General features: G+C 41.0%; 1 protein-coding gene across 1 annotated transcript; it reads right to left on the bottom strand.

The window, feature by feature from the left end:
• Positions 1-467: 467 nt before the first annotated feature.
• LOC124068630 (cohesin subunit SA-2) lies at positions 468-19,285 on the bottom strand. Its single transcript, XM_046407028.1, is given in 32 exon segments — positions 468-900; positions 1,243-1,324; positions 1,417-1,518; positions 2,928-3,105; positions 3,315-3,493; positions 4,440-4,562; positions 5,761-5,894; positions 6,455-6,556; positions 6,950-7,080; positions 7,440-7,602; positions 7,877-7,969; positions 8,659-8,739; positions 9,025-9,112; positions 9,196-9,263; positions 9,709-9,909; positions 10,434-10,526; positions 10,678-10,770; positions 11,723-11,826; positions 11,990-12,092; positions 12,422-12,518; positions 12,629-12,736; positions 13,543-13,622; positions 14,134-14,232; positions 14,621-14,818; positions 15,576-15,727; positions 16,195-16,399; positions 16,770-16,846; positions 17,163-17,259; positions 18,081-18,299; positions 18,604-18,658; positions 18,660-18,691; positions 19,253-19,285. Coding segments are annotated over 32 exon segments (3,621 nt in total). The 3' UTR covers positions 468-849.
• Positions 19,286-21,009: the final 1,724 nt, after the last annotated feature.

The following is a 21,009-nucleotide window of genomic DNA, read 5'->3' as shown; positions in this document are numbered from 1 at the left end:
AAACCCGCTCCCGGTAGGCTACAGAACTAATGATATGAACACGACATCATGGCCAAAATAGACCCGTTAAAACAATGCTACAACTGTTCACCAATTATACAGCATGCACAACAAACTGTGCCAGTAATTTTGTTTTAATATGACAGGCGTTATGTTCATGTACGTACCCTCCTCAAAACTATCATAAAGAAAACAAAGGTGTCCATAAAGATGTACACCAATCTTGTAACCCGTTGATTTTTATGTGTTTTTGTTATTTCCCTTTGTATCCTTGAACCTCTGACACATTGGTGTCATTGTAAAAGGCACTGGAGGCATAAACTGTATTGTTAACTAGCTTTTTCTGCCTGTCATTTACTAATATTGCACAACATGTGCATTACTTAAATGACAGCGAGCCTGCATTTGTATATTATCTAGGAATTTATGAGCATCACACCTTTTCTAGTGAACTTATTAAAGACACCCTCAATTAAGCATTGTTTAATAAACACCAAATTACCAAGTGTTCAAAAAGCTGCTGCCAACAACAGCGCCAAAAACAACGAAAGTGAATCCAAAATGTGGAACGCAGAAAGAGGTGTTCATCTTACTGCCAGCCTACAGGCATCTAACTGAACTTCAGCATATTTCTTTTAATACATTTGGTGTAGTTATTGTTCAAAAGAAACGTCCCTAACAGTGAATGGAAACAAATGGAATGAACTCAGTAAAGGGGTTCATTTAGAAGAACAGGTGGTCCCTCATACTTAGTACTCTCACATGTACTTAAACCAACAAAAACGCAGCATCGTTGAAGAGATGTATTGAACAGAACTGATGCATCCAGGGCGGTCCGGGCCTCCGCTCTCACTCAAAGAGCTCATCGAGAACACTGGCTACGGTGTGACATGTGGCGGACTGCAGAGCAAAAACAGGAAGAAAAAAGAAAACGAGCTTGTCAGGAACGAAGCCTTAAATTTACTGGAATACAGATACATAGATAGAACGAAATCCTTTATTAATCCCAACCTGGGAAATTTCGCAACTGCTGCCATACTGTCACCCTAGAATAGCAGTCAACCCACACTCAAGTATCGTGTACTTTCACAGGCAGAGATTCACTTTAGCTCAGTTCAAGCAGCACATGGCAGCACAGCAGTGTATTATAACGGGCCCCTTGGACTAAGCTGACTTGAGAGTAAATGACCCAACTTTCAAATATACAACTTTTACGAGTCCTTAATTGTAAATTCTGAATACCTGATGTGAAAAAGAGTCACTTTCATAATCCTCAGTCTCAGGTTCCTCTCGTTCTTCTCTGCCGTCCGCAAACAGAGACAGTCTGCAGAGAACGCAGGTCATTTTAATCAAATTATTCTGACCTCATAATAGCTATTAAGAAATAAATTTGTAAGTCTGTAAATTCAGTCTTACAAGGTGAAGTGGGAGCTCAGATTGTGCTCATCCATAGCGGGGCTGGTCTCGCTGGAGATGCACCGGCAGCGTTTGCTGGGCTTCACCCTTCGCATCTGCAATCTGGTGAACAGCATCAGAGTCGTCGTGTCATGCTTTTACAAATTGTAGCTGGCCTTTTCTTTTTGCTCACACATGACTTGGATCTGTTTGTTGGTGTCATGACAGCGTGAAAAGCACAAATCACACAGAATCTGATCTGATCCCTTGACTGTTCACCCTCACCTCTGTATGTGACCTGCACTTGGCCTAAGTGTGAACACATCTGTACCATGACTCCACATTTACAATAACCATACTGGTGAACAACAAGGTGTCTCTAGAAAGACATCCCATCATCAGAATTAATAAAATAGAGACCGAGTCTTTCATTTCTTGTTTGGTGGTGCTGACAGTCTGTAAGCTTTTCAGACAAAAGGGGCTTTGACTGAAGTGTCGTCCCATAATCCTATTAAATATGCAACCTGTTATCTCCCTGTCGTCGTTACTGTGATCCTCCAGTCCGGCTTTGTCCGCCATTGGCAACACCTGATGATAATGATTTCAGAGTGCATAATGATATAACAGTAAAGTGGAGAGAATTCTGGTCTTGCTCACACATAAGAAAATAAAAATCAGATTTGAGCCACTGTGGTCTGCAGGGTGAACACAGCCTTTCTCCTCACCATCCTCGTTATCATGTGCTCATGAACAAGCTGTGAACTTATACAAGAAACCTGAAAGAACGGTGACTTCAGTGACCTCCCTGGACGACAGAAAGCCGCTCGTGATGTCTTTGCTGTTGTTCTTTTGCCCATGCACATGCACTTTAGTTACTTCAGTACAGGCACTGATTTCTGCTCATGTCATTATCCACCTGCTGTTCATTTGCACTGTTTACCTCACCTACTTGCACTATACTTCCACCCTGCACTATCTCGCTTTTGGACTACCTCCAGAACCATATTTATTTTACTTATTTTATTTTGTTTTACCTTATTCTATTTTATTCTACTATTATATGTCACTCTTTCTTACGTTCCATGTATGCACCAATCACCAAGACAAATTCCTAGTAATGTGAAACCTCTTCACTTACAATGGCAATAAAGTCAATTCTGATTCTGATTTTGATGACGGATATTTTAGCAGTTAGAAGTGAGACCAGTTCAGACAGGAATCTGGTATTAGCAATATTTAAATAATAACGTTAACAAATGTTTTTGCAGTTGCAACATGAGCCCAGAGGAATAAGCCCTTTCTTCTACTGATCACAGCGGCTGGTTGATCCAAAAACTGAGCAGCCTTTTGCCAAGTTACATGGCACAAACTGCTCATTTAAGACAGAGCAGAGAGTGGCTGACTTTCTGCTGGTGAACTAACAGAAAGTCACCGACCCTTGGCAATCTGCAGCATTTGGCAGATGCCTGCCAGTAATATCTGAATCTCTGAAATGAAGATGGTAGATACTGCTGACGCTGATAAAAACTCACTCTGAGGAAAACTCGTCCTCAGACTCCAGCTCAGTTAAGTTGCTGCCAAAATCAGATTCTCTGGGTTTCCTGGAGGCTGGCTGTCTCTGCATGGTGGAGGTGAGGGCTGGTGTGTGCAAGCTGCTGTAGATACTGCTGCTGTCCAACCAGGATCCTCCGACTGTGCTGGACACTGAACCTGAAAGAGGTTGTTAACTATAAAAGCAAACTACAGAGAAGATAAGAGCAGAGTCACTTGATCCTGCACAGTCCAGCGGATTCACAAAGCAAAGCAAAAAGTTTATCTTTGTTTATATAATTGGAAATTGAATTACTTCAAGTTTGGACTGCTGGCTGGACTTACATTTATATTATTATTTAATCCATAAACACTTGTGTCTATCTCACCTTTGGCAGTGGCCCTCTTGCGTTTAGGTGCAGGGGTATCACGTGAAGAGATGGCATAACCTCTCTCCTCCTGCTGTCGGGGTTTAGTAGAAGAGCCGATATGCAAGGAACGCTGATACATTCTGACTGATGGCCAGGAGAGGGCAGCACTGGGACACTCTGACTTCAGAAATGCAGCCCTGGTAGGGGAAGTCAAAGAGATGAGGACAAGGCAATCAAATTTTGTACGATGCACCTTTCAGATAAATCAAATGCAATTCAAAGTGCTTTGTAGCAGCAGACAAAATGTAGGATGTTAAAAATGGAATTACAGACTAACGTACACCAAAAAAAAAGACAACAGTAATAAAAATTAACCATGAAAGATAATACAAGCAATAAAAAACAAAATGAGGACAAATGCGGAGAGACCTTTGTTAATATTCAATGGCGCAGTATTTTCAGGTTTCTGTCAATTACAATGAATCAAATCCAATCCAATGATTAATACATAATCAATGAAACTTTCACAGCCGTGGCCTAGAGGTTGGAGAAGTGGCTTGTGATCGGAAGGTCGCTGGTTCGATTCCCCCACTGGACAAGCAGGAAAAATTTGAGTGTGGTGGAGTGATAATGTCCCCATCCCCCATTAGCCGGCTGATGTGCCCTTGAGCAAGGCACTTAACCCCCAATATATGCTCCCTGGGCGCTTGATGCAGCCCACCACTCCTGTGTGTTTCACTGCATGTTGCATATTGCATGTGTGTGTGTTTCAATCAGTGATGGGTTAAATGCAGAGAAGTAATTTCCCAGTTTGGGATTATTAAAGTAACTTGAATTAGAAAAAACATAAATTAAATAAAATGTGAACGAGTTATAATGTAACAGCCTTAGCTCAAACTGTTGCCTTTTTGTCTTCTCAATGAGGGAGAAAATGTTTTGTTTTGCCATCATCTTGGACTGATACCACTAACAGTAATGCAATGAAATCCTCTGAGACACTGGATTCAGCTAAATGAGACGGAACGACCATCGCTATGAGCACATGACGTTTACATTGTCAAGTTTGTATCAGAGGACTCAGATTCAGTGAGAGAGTGACAAAAAGGATGTGAACATGTTTGTGCGGATGAGTTTGTTTCTCACAGTTGTGCGCGGTCCTGTTTCAACAGCTTGAAACTGAACTCGCTGAGAATGTCCAGGAAGGCCACGTTCGGGTACTGCTCTTCTCCCTCCTGTGAGTCCCGAAATGCAAAACGTATACCGTCCCTAAGAGCAAACACAAAACACCAGCTCTAACATAAAAAAAACAACAACAAAAAACAATGACACTGAATGAACGGCTGCAATATACATAAATATTTTTATGCCCTTCATTAAAAACAATGAAAAACTGCCATCAAAGTAATGATGCCCCATAACCTGAGGGTCAGGCAGGTTCAGCTGGGCAGGACAGCAACTGACAATGCAGTGTCTTAATGTTTTGTGTAATAAGTTAATAATAACTTATAGAAACTTTGTATGCAACAGTCCACCATCCAAATTCTCTCCCCCTCAAACACGCACATCATTTGTTTGAGAGGCAGAAAAAGAGCAAAAGAGAGAGACACGGTTCGTATCTTTAAGGAAGGATGACTGGTTTTGCTGCTATTCCGCAATAAAGAAGAACAACATTTATAACAATTCATTTGTGTGCAATTTTGGCTGGGACATGCAGGTCGTGGGATCAGAGCTTGACGGCTGCAGGACTGAACTACTGTGGCTCGCGTGTGTCCACACAGACAGAGTTGCTATTGAGGGTGTCGCTATACCAAGCTGCATCTTTCTACTTGGAGTTAACCTATGGTGACTGAAAGAGAAAGAGAAAACCAGAAAAATACAACCCTTCACAAGATGATTTCTTTCATGTCTGTGGCACATTTTGCAGGACACTGAAACTGTAGGGATGTGGTGTGATTTTGATCTGACTATCCATCATTTTCAGGACTATTTTTGCTGAGAACCAGGCCAAATGCAGGAAAAAAAAAATAAGGCAGACTCTGAATCTCTAAATGAGGCGCTGCAGGAGCCGCATGTGAGACATGCATGAGCTGCCCTGCTCACACAGCCCGAGTGCCCTGCCTAAATCTTCCCACCACTGCAGGAAAACGAGAAAGAGAAAAGAGAAAGAAGCCCTCTGCTGCTCTCACCGGCAGGATCAGAACCTCGGACAGCTTGATTCTGTCTGTTTGTCAGCCCTCAGTCCTGACCATACTGACAATGTATAAAGATGACAGTTGCAGGTGAGGTCGGGTCCAGATGGTTGATTAGCATAAATTTTTGTGGGTGGTGCAGACTCTCATAACTGGCAAAAAAAAACAAAAAAAACAAAAAAAACCAAAACCAAGCCTGATCTGCACATCACTACCTCACAGCCAAGTCAAATAGTGAAATCAGTCAGGGTGTCAGAGTCATGTGTGTTATTTACATGTGCAGGGCCACCAGAGGTTCACGAACACGATGAAGACCTACACCAAAGCTCATGGCAAGCCTCTTGGCCAAGTTCCTAATTTCACTGAGATCCTGTCTGCTGTCATCCTCCGAAAGCATCTCTGAGAACAGCTGAACACACAGACATCAACATGCCATTCAAACAGTTCTATAGATACGTGTCGACAGGTCAATTTGTTCACTGCTTGGTTGAAGTTAGAAATACTTCCAAGCATTTCAAGAGCTTGTTTTAATGGGCCCACTGCAGAGAGGTTTGCCATATAAAATACTGAACTGACTGATCGTAAATACATACATTTCGAGGTACACACAATGGAGGATGCACAAGCACCTCTGGGACACTGTCACAGTGTCATATGCTTATATGTGAACATTTTCAGCATGTGGAAATGAAGCAAGACAGCGTGGATTCGGTGAAATAGACTTTCAAAAAGTGCGTATCTATCTCATCTGTTTACACACAGCCACCTGTCAGTTCTAGGTAGTCATATTTTTCAAAACATGTGATTAAAAATTCAATAAAATGCAGTATTGGTATTATGATCACATTTCCAAACTACAAATTCCTAGTATTTCATGTATTCATTAGAAATTCACTGCCATCAGCCTACACAGTGAAGGTTCTCAAAAAGGAATAATTAAAGGCTTGTTATTGACTTGTGAGTGCAAACCTGCTGCAGACTCAGACAGACAGTCTTGGCGCTCTGCACTGGACTGATGAGCTTGCTCTTGCTTAAAGTCTCTTTAATGATGTCACCAAAGTCTTTAAAGTACTGGAGAAAACCAGAAAAGAAAAAACAAACAAACTAAATAATAATAACTTTTGATCATTACTCTATTTAATTAACAGCAATGTCTAAACATGTGAAAACGATCCCCTGTATTATCTGTATTCCTTTTAACCACTGTTCACTCTGACTCATTCTTGCCACCTCGCTCGTTCTAAAACAGATTTTCTCACTGTCCTCCACTCTTTTACACATCCTCCTCAATGTTCATTTTTGTTAATCACGTTTCCTGTATTCCTAAACCAAGTAATTTCCCCACATGAAGGTTTAATTATTAATTTAACTTTCTAAACTTTGCTTTCACATACAGCCAATTATGTGCCGTAAATATAACACGCTTGGATAATAAAACCACTGTCCCTAAAGGTCTTGATGAACCTTGCTGTATTGCTTGAAGACTTCGGTGGCAGCAGAGAGGTCCAGCACCCCGTAGATGACCAGCTTACAGTAGCCAGCCAGCTGGTTGCGCTTCCGATGGAAAGCAGTTATCTTCAGCTCATCACCCTCATCTATAGACGAGAGCCAAGGTGGGGAGAGGACGAGACAAGGCAGCAACAAACCAATGGTAAAGACGAAAGACATCAACAAGACGGGCATGGTGCTAACTTTGAGAGGATAAGAACCAAGTAAAACAGAATATAAAACCAAAGACGGATGTTTGGCTTGGGAGCTGGCAGCAGCAGATTCCCAGACAGATGACAGAGCCCTGGCTGTGTTGTTTCCAAAACACCACACATCCATGAAGAACACAAAATCATTTAGTACCATAAAAAAAAGGGTCACTTTGTCAAAGAGGACTCAAATTGCTTATGAAAACCAACATTTATGCACACATTGACACAAACATAAGAGTGTCTGTCGACCATACCATTGACCTCATTATCTTCGGAGAAGACATAGTCCACAAGGAAAGCGGCCATGTCAGAGCGCAGGGAATCAGACGGCAGGTGAAACAGTGTTTGGAGGGCTGATTTAGAGCGGACTGAGCTCTCACTGTACAAGAGCAGCAGGTCACAGAGCAGCTCAAACGCCTGTGGACGGAAGGACGCAAACTTCATTTAAAATATACAAAATTAAAATTCACAAACTCACGCAACCTTTAAACAACTTGTTTGCCAACGTGTCAGAGGTTTCCAACAATTCTGTAGCTTGGTCAGTCATTTTGTGTCATGGGGCAAACGAATCTCAAGGATGAAAATCTACCTGCTCTTTAAAGAATGCTGTTAGGAATATAAGATTATAAAAGAAAATATAATAAGTCATACAGTCACATAGCTTTGATACTGATTGTAACCAAGTGCTTACATGATCTCTGATCTCAGTCTGGTCTGAAGACAGACAGTTCTGACAAGCTCTACAGAACGAATGCATGTTCTTCTTCAGACGCTTCAGTTCAGCCTGGAACAGATGGCGACAGCAGGAGAAAGCAGAGGTAGAGAGATCTCACACATCATCAGTAATGTGTACACTTGTGTGTTGGACAGGAACGAGGTGCAAGGATGATGTGAACTTGAAGGACGACTTAACAAGAGGGTCAAAGCACTCAGTTAAGGAACTGCATCACAACCGTGGATGGACACTTTCAAGGTAAACCTCTTGTTTCTGTTGAAGTGTTTTCTTCTTGCTTATTATGCCACAGCAGATTGTTGGATTGCCAAAATGATAAGCTACAAATAAAATTTGCCATTTCTTTGCTGTAACTGATCCAACCTACATGTGAATGTTTCAATGTGTGTCTGAGCACACATATAGGAGGAAGCTGTCTGAGTGCTGCCATTGCATAAAAATAAACAACAGATGCAAATAAATGATGAATGGCTGAGTGTCATCGTGTGCTTGGATGTACACTAACAGACTGTTGTATAAACTGCCTGCTGTCTGTCCCATCTGGTGAATGTTTGAACAACACAGATCAACAAGGCCACCAATGTGACTGAAAGCATTGATCATGACGGTGATGTTATCTTGGGCATGTAGGCAGGAGCCAAGTTAGTTTGTGACCTCTCTTGTGCTGTTAAAGACAGCGACAAGTCAGTTCAAAGTATTCAATTAAAAACATGTAGCTGTTATATAAGTTACATGAGCACCTTATCTGGCGTCGAGTTGACTACATTCACTTTAGCCCACATCAGGTGAAAGGCGGCACACTTCAGAGCCGACACCATGAGCTGAAATTATACCAAAGGAAAGTTAAAATCAGCTTTTATAGAGATTCTGGTGCAATGTGCATAAAGCATTTACCACTTAAAGCAGATCCACATCTAGATAAAACAGCTAACCCTAACAGAAGAATGAAAAATGTCGAGGTGAAGATTACCTTTATTAAAATGCACTAGCAGTAGCAGTACTAAATGTTCTGTACTTCTGTTCAGCAAATTCAGAGACATCTTACATGCATGTCACAGCATAACACTCCAACCTCACACATCAAACTGTGTGACTTCATCACAGACCTCCTCGTTGAGCTCTCGGGACTCCAACCTGCTCTTCAGAAGCTCAAGGCAGGAGTCAAACAGTTTCAAGCTTGTCGAGTTCTTTGCACTAAACAACACACACACACACACACTTCTGGGTGAGAAATGATCTGTGCTGTTGCTATGCGAATAAGGAGAACACACAGTTACCTGCTCAAGGCTGCAATCCTTTTCAAGGCAGTTGCTGCACTGTATACAGCAATGTCATCTGCAGTACCCTGGGTACACAAACACACCCTTTTTATAGATTAAAAACAACATATCTATTTAAAAGATGGGATTAAATGAAACAGTTTTCCTTTGTTGCCGTTGAAGCAAAATCCTGTGTTTACACAGTTTAAATATGTAAAGTAGGCATGCATAATTAAAGCTTTTATAGACAACTGAAACAATCATATGGTACATGTATGTATATATATATATATCCATATCTATCTATCTATATTGTAGTTTCCAACACTGACAATGCCATCGTGCAGTGATTTAGTGTGCAAGGTTTAGTTCACTACAGGTTTTTAAGCCATGATATTCAACAAATATCAGATGCAAAAGTAGATCACCTGCTGTGAGGTGGGAATTTTAGTGACACACCAAGCACAAAAATACTTCAGTGGCTGTTACTAAATTGTATGAGCATACGGCTTCACTGAACCACTGTCCCACCTGCAGCAGGTCCCTTGAGTTTGTGCTGAAGCACTCCATCAGGCCGTCCATCAGCTGGCTGAATGCCAGGTGTGCATGGGATGAGAAGGTGTAGCGGTCAGAGCTGAGGGTGTTGGCCAGGTGGGCGCAAGCCTCCAACACTGCGAGCGCTGTGTGCTTCTTCACAATACCACACGTCTGATACAGCAGCAGATCCAGATGCTGACAAAGAGAGGGGACGAGTGAGAGAAGAAAGAATGAGTAAGAACGGCTGATAAAAGCAGAAAGTAAAGCAGAGCATGTATGTACTGCTTTAAACAGTCTGGTGGTTTGTCCACTCACTCAACAAGAGTGACTTTAATGAGTGAGTGGGCACAGCCAGCATTCATTGTGTTAAAGGCATTAATAATAAATACTGATTAATGAAGGACATAATTAGAGGATTTTAAATAAATCCTCCAGACAGAGCTCGACTTCTCAAGTGCAGGTGAAGCCAGAGGGTGCGTCTAAGACAATGTACACTTTGTGTTACGTTGTATTTTCGCCGTTGTTTCACTCCTGCCCTAATACACAATTCCCTAATATTTGGCTTGGTAGAAATAATTTTTAGTAATTCTCCCTCTCTCTGGCACCATCAGCTCAGTCCCTTCTTTTATTTCACTCATGCACATCTCTAGACTATATAATGAAATATATAAAGTTAAGATAAGAGTTAAGATATTAAGTGTAATCAGCCACACTTCTACCTTCTCCAGGCGCGGAACGCTGGTGTAAATGTCCAGGTCAAAGTAGAGGGGAGCTTTCAGAAGGCAGCTGACTTTATCTGCATCTGCCGAGTACTGCAGGTCAGTAGAGGAAGGAGAAGAACTCAACTCAGTGTTAAAAAATGAGACACGAAACCAAAAAACCTTCATTCTCAATGTAATATGAGGTAGCACAATGTGTACTCTCAGTGTTATAAAGTATGTTAAGTAAACCCCGGCTGTGTACCTTGATCAGCAGCTGCGGCAGCAGAGGAATGAAGTGTGTGGTGATTCGTCTCTTGTCTTGTTTCTGGACCTTCTTATCCTTCATGCTCAAGATCTAATTCCAAATGTACGTTCAGTAAACAGGCCCACGGTTCGACCATGTACATGTGTGAAAGCAAAAAGCATTCATGTAAAACGTGTGATCCCTGTGTTCAACATAGTGTGACCACAGAGCAGTAAATTACCAAACAAAACAACAAAAGAGCCCACTTTCTTTCACAAGATAGTGAATATTTAAAGCTAAAATGTTCAACAATTTTGTCTTAAAAAAGGTGTCAAGTTCATGCACAGCATTTGTCACTCACTGTAATAAGCTCTTTATCTCAAAATAGGATCAAGTCCAAGACTGAGGCAAACCAAACCAACCTGTGAGAACTGGACTGAAAGAGGACTGGCAGACATTTGCATACATGATTTCAGAATGATGTGGTTTATCTAAGTTATTACTGTTTAGGCTCATAAATCTGCATACTGTAGCTTTAAAACTATTTTTGATGGGGGTGGGACTTTACACAACATCGCAACCTTTTTTGGAATCAAACAGAAAACAGAATATGATCATTTGTTCATCCTTTTTTACATATGTTCGACCGAAAACAGTACCAAGACATTATACTTGATTTTTTTACCGCATCAACTTCATTGATTTTTCTAAGTATATACTTATTCTGAATTTGATACCAGCAACAGCTTTCAAACAAGTTGCAAGTTGCTGCTAAGAACATTAGCAGCAAAATACTGGAAAAGCGGCAGAGTGCTCCAAAAAGCACCTGTTTGACTGTACACAGAATATTACCACATGGACTCAGGAACATTTTGCAAAACTGCTGCCAGTAAACACTGTTTGTTTGCAAATGACTGCACTCTCTTTGTATGCATATTTCAAACAGTGTCCCAACTTTTTTGAAATAAGGGCTGTACATTTGGAGCAAAAATGAAGAATGACATTTCTCTGGGGCCCAAGCTTCAATGTTGTATAAAATAAACAACAGAGTATATGTCACCACCTTTTTGCCCTGAGCTCTCCCAACAGGTGGGGTCGCCATGGCTGCCTGTTTCATGGAGCACATCATCAGCTCTATGAGAGCCCCCTCTTCCTCATACATCAGACCTGACAATGCCGAGAGACAGACAGGTACAGAACTGAGGAGGTGACAGCTACACAATGCAGAGACAGTGAGGGAGTAACATGAGAGTTTGATAAATTATCATGGTGCACTGCTGTTAAACTGAGCTCTATACACTGACAGAGCTAAGTCGTATCTTTTCCTCACCAGAATCATTTAGCAGTAATGCTGTCATGGTCTCCCAGTCTCTCAGCTCCGATCCTGCCACACCCCACAGACTGTCCACCAGGTACGCTCCATGCTCATGAAACTGTCAAGAGTGCCAATGAATTGCTTTACAGTAACTTTACATCTTAACGTCTTAACTTCAAAATTGCTGGCAAGTAAATTTCCTTTCATTGACTAAGAATAGCAGCTCTTAACTTTAATCATAACAACATAAAAATAAAAAAATCAAATTCCCTCTGAGCAAAATTAATGGGAAATTTACTTAAGAACAAATATTTTGGTTTATGTAGTCAAGCAGCCTACTCAAGAGAATTATAAAAAGGTGAAAGAAATTTATAAAAATGCATTTTATGACAAATTGTCACAGAGGGGGAGAGACCAGAACAGAGAGGAGACAGAAAGAGACACCACCTCGCTCTGGATGTAGAATGAGATGAGGATTTGAAGGAAGGTTGTGTTGACACTTTTATTATTCTCCTGGTAGTCACTGGTGATCAAATCTTTCAGCCTGACACACACAAACATACACAGACGCATAAAAAAATCTGCATTATATTAACCGAAAAGAAATGAAAAAAGATAACAGCATGAAGAGGGAAAACATGGATGAAAATGTACTTGTTGTAGAGGAAGCTGCCAGCTGCAGATGCCAGGCCTTTGTGTGAAGCGTAAACCAGGGGATAGATGTAGCCGCACTCCTCTTCTGTCAGGCCTTCCTCTGTCCTCCTTCACACGTGCACAGTCACAGGTCAATATACTTAGTTACACTGTGAGCACAAGTCCTCCTTTGTCCTCAAACACTGTACTGACTCAGTGATCTGCAGTGTTATCTGACTGAACTGAAAGACTCTTGCATTTATTTTAAAATATAATTTAACAAACCTTTTTCAAACATCAGTTGAGATTTGTAAATTCATTACCACAGTCATCTCTCTTGCTAATTAACCTCCAAAACATCTAATTTACATGCGACCTTAGTTAATGGAATAAGATGTTGGCAGACATGAGAGATCGTGACTCACTCTGTGACTCATCACTATTCGTGACAAAGAGTGTTATCACAGTTCTGAGCATGCAATTACACTTCTATTATTGAGAAACTTGGACTTGGTATCCTTTGTGAACAACCAGGATATACTGCAGTGTAGGGCTACTTTCATCTCACATTTCAGGTGAAAATTCTGTTTGACTGGCACTTTTTCCAGAAACAAAGTGTTTTACTCAGGGAACTTGAAGAGTTTATCATTCAGGGATCTGACGCAAACCCCCTCTGACGTCTAAACATACACCACCCACACATAAAGCAACAACGAAGACTGCATAACTGAATAACCAGACAGCATTATTACTAAAGCTCTAAACTGCATTTAGATCAAAATTTTGTGGGTAAAAAAGATGAAGAGGCACTTACAATGATTTCAGTCAAATTTCCCATATTTGGTTTGTTTTGATCTACTAAAATGAAATTCCTGTACTGTACATTGTAGGCTGAAGGACAGAAAAGCCACCAGAAACAGAAAAAAATCTCTCACTGTTGGATCAGCTGTAACAGACTGACTACTTCCAGTCCCACGTCTGGGTCCTTGTCCTGCACCATGCTGAGCATCCTCTCCTAGACAGAGAGACACACACACACACACACAAAAATGACATAACAGACACGCACAGATATACATAAATACCCACAGACATACATGCACACACAAACTCACTGATTAGGCACTAAGCCATGGCATGAAAACAATTAATCTGCTGCAGCACATGTGGCTTAGGAGGGCTTTCATGTGTTTGAGAAGAGCTTATTAACCAACAGTAATTGGCAGCAATTATTGCAGCCAGACACACGTCCAGACAAAGGAAAACACCACAACAACAAACACGAATGGTGAAAAAGGGGGGGGAAAAAAAGTAAAAAATAAATGAATGATAAAAATAAAGGGAGTGGGGCACAGAATTCTGGAGAGAGACAGGTGCATGCAACAAAACAGAGACAACACAATAAGCTGAGACAATAGATTAAATAGGGATGCTGGGGCAGACAGACAGAAAGACAGACAAGAGGAAGGGAGGAGGGAGAAAGAGCCATAAATGAGGAGTGAGTCCAGTCCAGAGGGATGCCACACTTTAAATCTGCTGGTGAAAAGCTGCAGGCCGCCAATGAATTCCTTCTCCTTGTACAGATCCTGCAGGGCTCGAACACACTTCATACGCACTGGACTTTGCTGAGGAAAAGAAGAAGAAGAATAAGAGAGTACAGTAACAGACCAGCAGACTGATGCCCAATTCTGTTCATAGTGGACATTTATCTTTGTGTGAGAATGTCTATGGGGAGTGTTCCTGTGTCTGATGCAGATGTTCCACAATTCTATCTTGTGTGGAGGCTGTGAAAGCCAGTGCAGCTTTGAATATAAAATAAAAAGATGCTTAATCTGAAAAATACAAATGCCTATATACTGCAGACCTTGTCACTGCTGTCTCTGCTGCTGGCCTATGAAGGGCTGCTGACACTCAGCTGCTACATAGTGTTGCCAGCAGTGAGCGCTGAAATGACATACTAACACTTTATTCTGCCAAGTGTCGTCTACTGTCTATTCCCGTGTATGTGTTTACCTTGTCATACAGGGTCCACCCCAGGTATTTAAGATGTCCATCACTGAGAAAGTCTTCAGGGTCCATTTTCAGCCACATGCCCAACTCTTCAATACAAGTTGCCCGGATCTCGGGCAGCCGGTCTCGGAAACGGTGCACAAACACACCACGGAATGTGGAGTTCATCATGGAGGTCAATTGCTCCCTGTTCTCCTGTAGCTGCAACAAACACATACAATTGGAAACACTTGTGCATAAACATGATCAACAAAGACTAGGAATGTTAACTGCCCTCACTTACAGGCCTCTTTTTGATAAAAACAAAAAAAAGCAGACAAACAAAAAAACTTTAAGGACAGAATTAACATGGATTTCTTTTCTCACATGTACTGCATATAAATTAACTCCCACAAGCTGCCATTGTGAAGGGGTTTTGGGCTTGTCTTTCGCTTGGACCAGAGGTAGCAGAGGGAGGAGTGGGTTGGTTCAATACAGCTACAACTTTAAACTAAAAAGTTTCAAAATCTTTAAAGAGATGCAATCGTAAATTCAGTCTGACCATTTGATCTCATGCTTGTTGCCCTTGTGGCAACAGCCATTGTTGGCACTTACTCTAACAAAGGGTAACCACACTTTTGACTGTTGAGCTGCCTTTGACCACTTTTAAATAATTATTTTAAAGTCGTTATCATCACATTCTGTCTCTATGTCTAAGAATCTCCATATTTTGACTTGTTTTATTGGGAAAATTTAATTGGGACCCACTAAAACCTGCTCAAAGTGTTAACATGCTAAAAAAATATATATTTCAGTGTTATTGCTTCAAATGCAGACACTGGCCCACAGCACTGTCCTGACTGTCACAGATTTTATTCCACAAAGCTGATACCACTTCACAGCTTTAATGTCCTGACCTGCATCCTTAACAGGTGAAAGTGCCTGTGTGTTTGCACTCAACACGGTGTGTATGTGTCACCTCGCTGATGGTGGCCTGCAGCTTCACCACTCTGTCAGGGGTTCTGTCATGCGCCCTCTTGCTGTTCTCCATGTTGTATTGCCGCTGGGCGGTCTGCAGCTGACCAGACACCTTCAGAGCTACTTCCACCAGCCCAGTCATCAACTTCATGGCTAAGAGGGAAAAACATGCAGACTAATGAGGCAGTACTGCCAGAACTAGTAGTTACTGTTACTGCAGTAATTACATTAACAGCACCTTCTTAAATCTTGATGAGGACTTGTGTAAGACAGTATAAAAAGTAAATCCTTGCCAATTATGTATAATACTTAGCAGTGTAATGACATTATGGATAAGCTTTTGTATTACATTTTGTGGTTTGGCTGAACGGAGAAAAAAAGAAATCACACAGTTGAGCAAGAGAAAAGCAAGGTACACAGGAGAATGACACTGTTAAAAACCTCTCTAGCAACTAAAACAGATGACAGACTGAGAAGACTGACAAACATGGAGTGCAGGTTTTCACTCTTATTCAAAACTGAAGCAAGTGACAATTTTTTTTTTTTTTTTTTACAAAATCAGTTTTGAGTGTGTGTATACTTTCATATTCTTCGTGCCTGTATTGTACCAATGTTCCTACCAAGCAGGGTACTGGTGTGTCTAAAGGCCCTGACTTGTGAGTCAGACAGGCCGGTGAGCAGGGCCAGCAGAGAGGGGAAGAGGTACTCATCATAAATGATGCTATTTTGACAAGAGCGCACCAGAACCCGAACAAACTCGCACAGGCCGGCTTTGAAACGCTTCAGCTGCGGGCCTGGGGTGCACATAGGGTAGGTCACTGAAACCTGAAGGACAAAAGGAAACAAATGAATTGATAGGTATACTGTGAACAGTATAGTTATTTGAGGGTGAAGTCTGCAGTTGGCTCTACTAATGACAATTGCATTAGTGGCAAAAAGTGATACACTCATTAATGTGTTCATTCATCAGCAATAGATCTTAATTAGCTTGTTCCATCATACTGTACTCCTTCCTTTGGATCATAATCTCCTGGGATATGGAGGCTGTTTGACTTTCTCAGCAAACTGTAGCAGGATTATTACACATTAGAAGAGATGACAAAGACTATGTTCTAGATGCAAACATAGTAATCTTTTTAGGATTTATTCAAATAAATCTAAGCTATGGCTGTTCTGGTTTTATTCCTTTCCTCACCTCATTAAAGTCTTTGGTTAATGAGGCGATTATCTCAGCGTTCAGCATGCTGTCAAACATTTCTCTGCTAACCACACCTGCATAAAAGAATGAAATGTTGATGCAACGTTAACCACTAGGAATTGAAGTGAAACAAACATCTGAATGTAGATAAATTAAAAAACATAGTGTTCCTAGCACTTCTATCCAACCCAAAAATTAACATACAGTCTGTGATTTCTATTTTCTTTCCACTCTCACAAGATATTGACATGTTATGTCAATAGATGGATGATTACCACAGCACCTACACATTGCATCATTACCATATTGGGAGGTCAATAACTGCCCATTGATCAGTGTCTTAACTCTAAACCCCACCCCAACAGAGAGGGCTCCCTGTTGACCTCTGACCTTTGCATCCGCAGGACCGAACAACGAAGTTGATGAGAACCAGTAGCCCCACCTTTTGGCTTCTCCTGTAGCTCTCCAGCCACTCATCCACCACCGTCTTCAGAGTGACAGGGAGAGAGTAGCCAATGACAATCCTGGACTCAGATCAAAGGGCAGATCATTTTTATAACAGTACACCTTTTGAAAAACACTGTGAATTCCAGATTTAACCTTTACTCCTACCACTGACCTTTCATATTTCATATACAGTAACATATAGGGTTCTGTACGCCCCATTTTTTCCCCTTGCTTATATTTCCTGCTCAAGTCAAATCCCATTTTAATTCTACTTTGCATAATTATTTTTGGCAACCATGGCACCATTATACATAAGGTGCTACTTTAGAACATCTGTTGTGTTAACAGCAACAGTGTAACATTTGTAAAGCCTAATAAACTGAAAAGGTAGCAGAAGAGAGACGGAGTAAAATTTAGTGTAGAACTGTGAAACCTTTGCATAGGAGAGAAAAATTTCATGAATTAACCAGTATTACCATCTGCATTGTGTTATTGCTCTATACTGTAGTGACAGAGTCTTTCAACAACACACTTCTGCCTTCCTATTGTTATGTGGTTCTTTTTTTGGTCTTTAACCTCAAGAGACTGGGCACAGCACAACAATGGCTGGGACGGACGCATGCTGTCAATCATTGACCACACAATCCGGTGAAAACACTATTTCCTCTTTGTATATCAAAGGCAATTCTGTAGGGTCACATCAGTCAGCCACTGACAGCAGATGATAATCTCCTTCATTGTCAGCTCTTACAGCCTTGTTTCTCTTCTCATTACACATGCCTCCTTCAAAACCTCCCTCCCTTCATGTGTTTATCTCTAAAGTCCCTTCCCCCTGTGCTCCCTAGCTTTAGGGTTTCTCACCACCATGGCACTCTTTCCAGAGCAGACAGCATCATAGATATCCTGTGCACTGATGCCTTGGTTCCCCTTGTTCAGTGTCGACACAGGTCTGGGAGAAGCCTGCCTGTGTGTCCCTCGGGAGTGCTGCTGCTGGGATGGGTCTGGAGGAGCAGGAATGGCGCTACTGTTGAAGCTGGATGTCACAGTCAACGCAGCTGTAAGCCTGGGTTTCTTGGGTGGCTTGAGATGAAAGAGAAATGGGAGGGCAGCTAAGCAGGGCATTTATGTGAGCCAATGTAGTCAAGTGGTAGCGTGGACTAAAATCAAACATCTACCACAGTGTAGAATTTTTTCATGACCTGGGTTAAGCTTTTTAACCTCCCACAAAGAATTGAGAGATTATCAACATTAACGTAATTTGTTTCAATAAAATAAAAATACCAAACTTCAAGTCAAAGATCTAAGGCACTGTCTACTCCTCTGTGAATTATCTGAATGAATAATATCTAAATGAATAGTTTTGAGAGGGACTAAGATCATTTACCTGAGAACCAGGCGATGTCTGTTTTCCCCGCTTGGTGGGCTTCATCGTGACCTCAGTCGCTGCCAGAATCTACAAAATCTTCCAGCTCCTCAAGACAAATAGACAAGTAAGACAACTCAGTCAAGACAAATCTTGACAAAACACAGCCAATGCTGTCTAAATTAAGAACGCAAAATGTGGAACTATTATCAACAATCTCAATAAACCATGTGGGACTAACAGTACAGTTAAACAGAGTTTTATTTTTAATTTTCACTGATACGTGGATATATACATGCAGTTCTGGGCATGACACAGAGCATTATGTTCTGTTATCTCCTGTTCAGTCATGAATTTTAGAGGATCAGAATTCCTTTATTACTCCCTGGAGGGAAATTCTTGAATTCTTGAAGAATTTCCCTCCAGGGATTAATAAAGGAATTCAGTCATGAATTTTAGAGGATAACACTGTTGTTTCTCTGTATGCAAAATTTAATATACGCCTGATAATATAGGCTTTACTTCAACCGTGGTGTAAGTCTTTGGAGTTAGCTACTTAGAGAAAACTGGTTCGCGGGTCTTCGACAACGCTAGGGCAGACCTACCGTGCGAGAGCGGAAACAAAATTAGCTACCAGCCCAAACCAAGCTAGCTAGCCGCTTAGAAAAACCACGTCATTAGCTAGCTGCTTGGATAGCGTCATTTACGGTATTTCAGGCATCCATTATCAGACTTAACATTACAACCATAACAAACAAACCACTTACTAAAATTTAGTAAGTGGTTTGTTTGTAGTTTGTAGTAGTTTGCTTCTACTAAAACCGACAAATCTGACAGACATATAAAGCGAATGTGAGAGCCCTGTCCAGTTGATAGCGTCAATACTTGGAAATACAGAAGACAAACTTTTAAGGAGGCTAACCGGTACAGCATAAATTAAACAACCATCATCACTACCGACATAAACCATACCTAATTTACCACCTGATAACTACTGATGAGATGTTCCTTTTTTGAGACGTTTGGCTTATCTAAGTTCTCTTTCTGTCTCCGTAACCCGCGCAAAAACGCAGCAGTTATTCCGAAAGCTGATTGGCCAGCGCCAGATCAGACGCTTATTGGTCCTGATGGGGGTCGCTTTATGATGATTGGTCGTTAGTGGTTGTTAGTGTCACTGGTTTGGTTTTGTGCAGCAACATGGAGTCAGTTCAACACACTTCGGTAGAACTTAAGTGAATTTTAAAAGGTAGAATGAGTTCTACGATGAATGTAACCGTCATTTGATATGTGTATAAAATTGCAGCAGTTAAAATATCTCCAGTTAATTTGCTTTACCCTCCTGGATATTTCCTCTATAAATTTCTATGTTTGCTGTCATATTGTACCAGTGGTCTTTGTCTGTCTGTACTGTGTCTGTCTGTCCAATTTTTAGGACCCTGAGGTGGTTGGCTCAGCTGCTGCCTGCCCCGTCACCGCGGGCTCCTCACCCTCCTCCTGGCTATTGGTTCTCCTGTGCACGGTCCATTGTTCTGTGTTTGGTAGGCGAGTCAAACTCGCTGAGGTGAAACACACAATTTCTGGTTCAACCCTTCAAAATAAAATACTTGCCCTTCCTTCACGACCTGTCTTGTGAAAATCACGCAGGGTTTAACACATAAAGGCCTTAAAAATAAACCTGGAATATAACCGTAATTATTTCATTTTCCTTTATAACATATTTAAAGTATTAAATGTGTTGAGTATTAAAAGTACACTGAAAAATATCTCCTTTGATGTGACTGTTACACTGTTATAGATGAGATTATTATGACTCATGTATTAATGTAAAAGTCTAGGATTAAACTGTTGTAGTTAGCTGAGAAGGGGGTCACTTTCAAATGTTTTGTGTACCAAGAAAGTAACAATTGTTTGATTAATCTGTTGATTGTTTTCACCATTAATCTTTTTTTTTTGGCCCAACCAATAGTTTATAGCAATAAAAATAGAGTTAAATAATTAAAGGGAAAAGCAACAAATTCTCACATTCGAGAAACTGAAAACAAAAATGTTTTCACATGAAAAATGACAAGAAAATACTCAAATGAAGTACATGTATCTTAAATTTGTATTTGAGTGCAATAGGCCACCTGACTAAATGTATTTCTCTACATACTACTACTGAACATAAGTGTAGTAAGACTTAAACTTTTCACATCGAGACATGATCAGGTTGGCATAAGTGATCCAGACTGTCCAACTGGTGGTGCTACCTTTTCTTTTTTGGGCCCTCTGTACAGCTTCAGGCCCTTCCTGTCACTGCTGGTCTACCTGAGCCACGTTTGCTTTCAGTCCGAGTTTGTTAGGACTAATCTAACACTGATCATCTTAAGTACACACAAACAATAACACAGAACTTCATTTTATCAGCAGTAAATAGCCGTGGCGACA

The sequence above is a fragment of the Scatophagus argus genome, chromosome 12 (assembly GCF_020382885.2).
Source record: "Scatophagus argus isolate fScaArg1 chromosome 12, fScaArg1.pri, whole genome shotgun sequence".
NCBI classification, from domain to species: Eukaryota; Metazoa; Chordata; class Actinopteri; family Scatophagidae; genus Scatophagus; species Scatophagus argus.
Note: the sequence above shows the minus strand (reverse complement) of the source record. Positions and strands in the feature narration are given on the sequence as shown.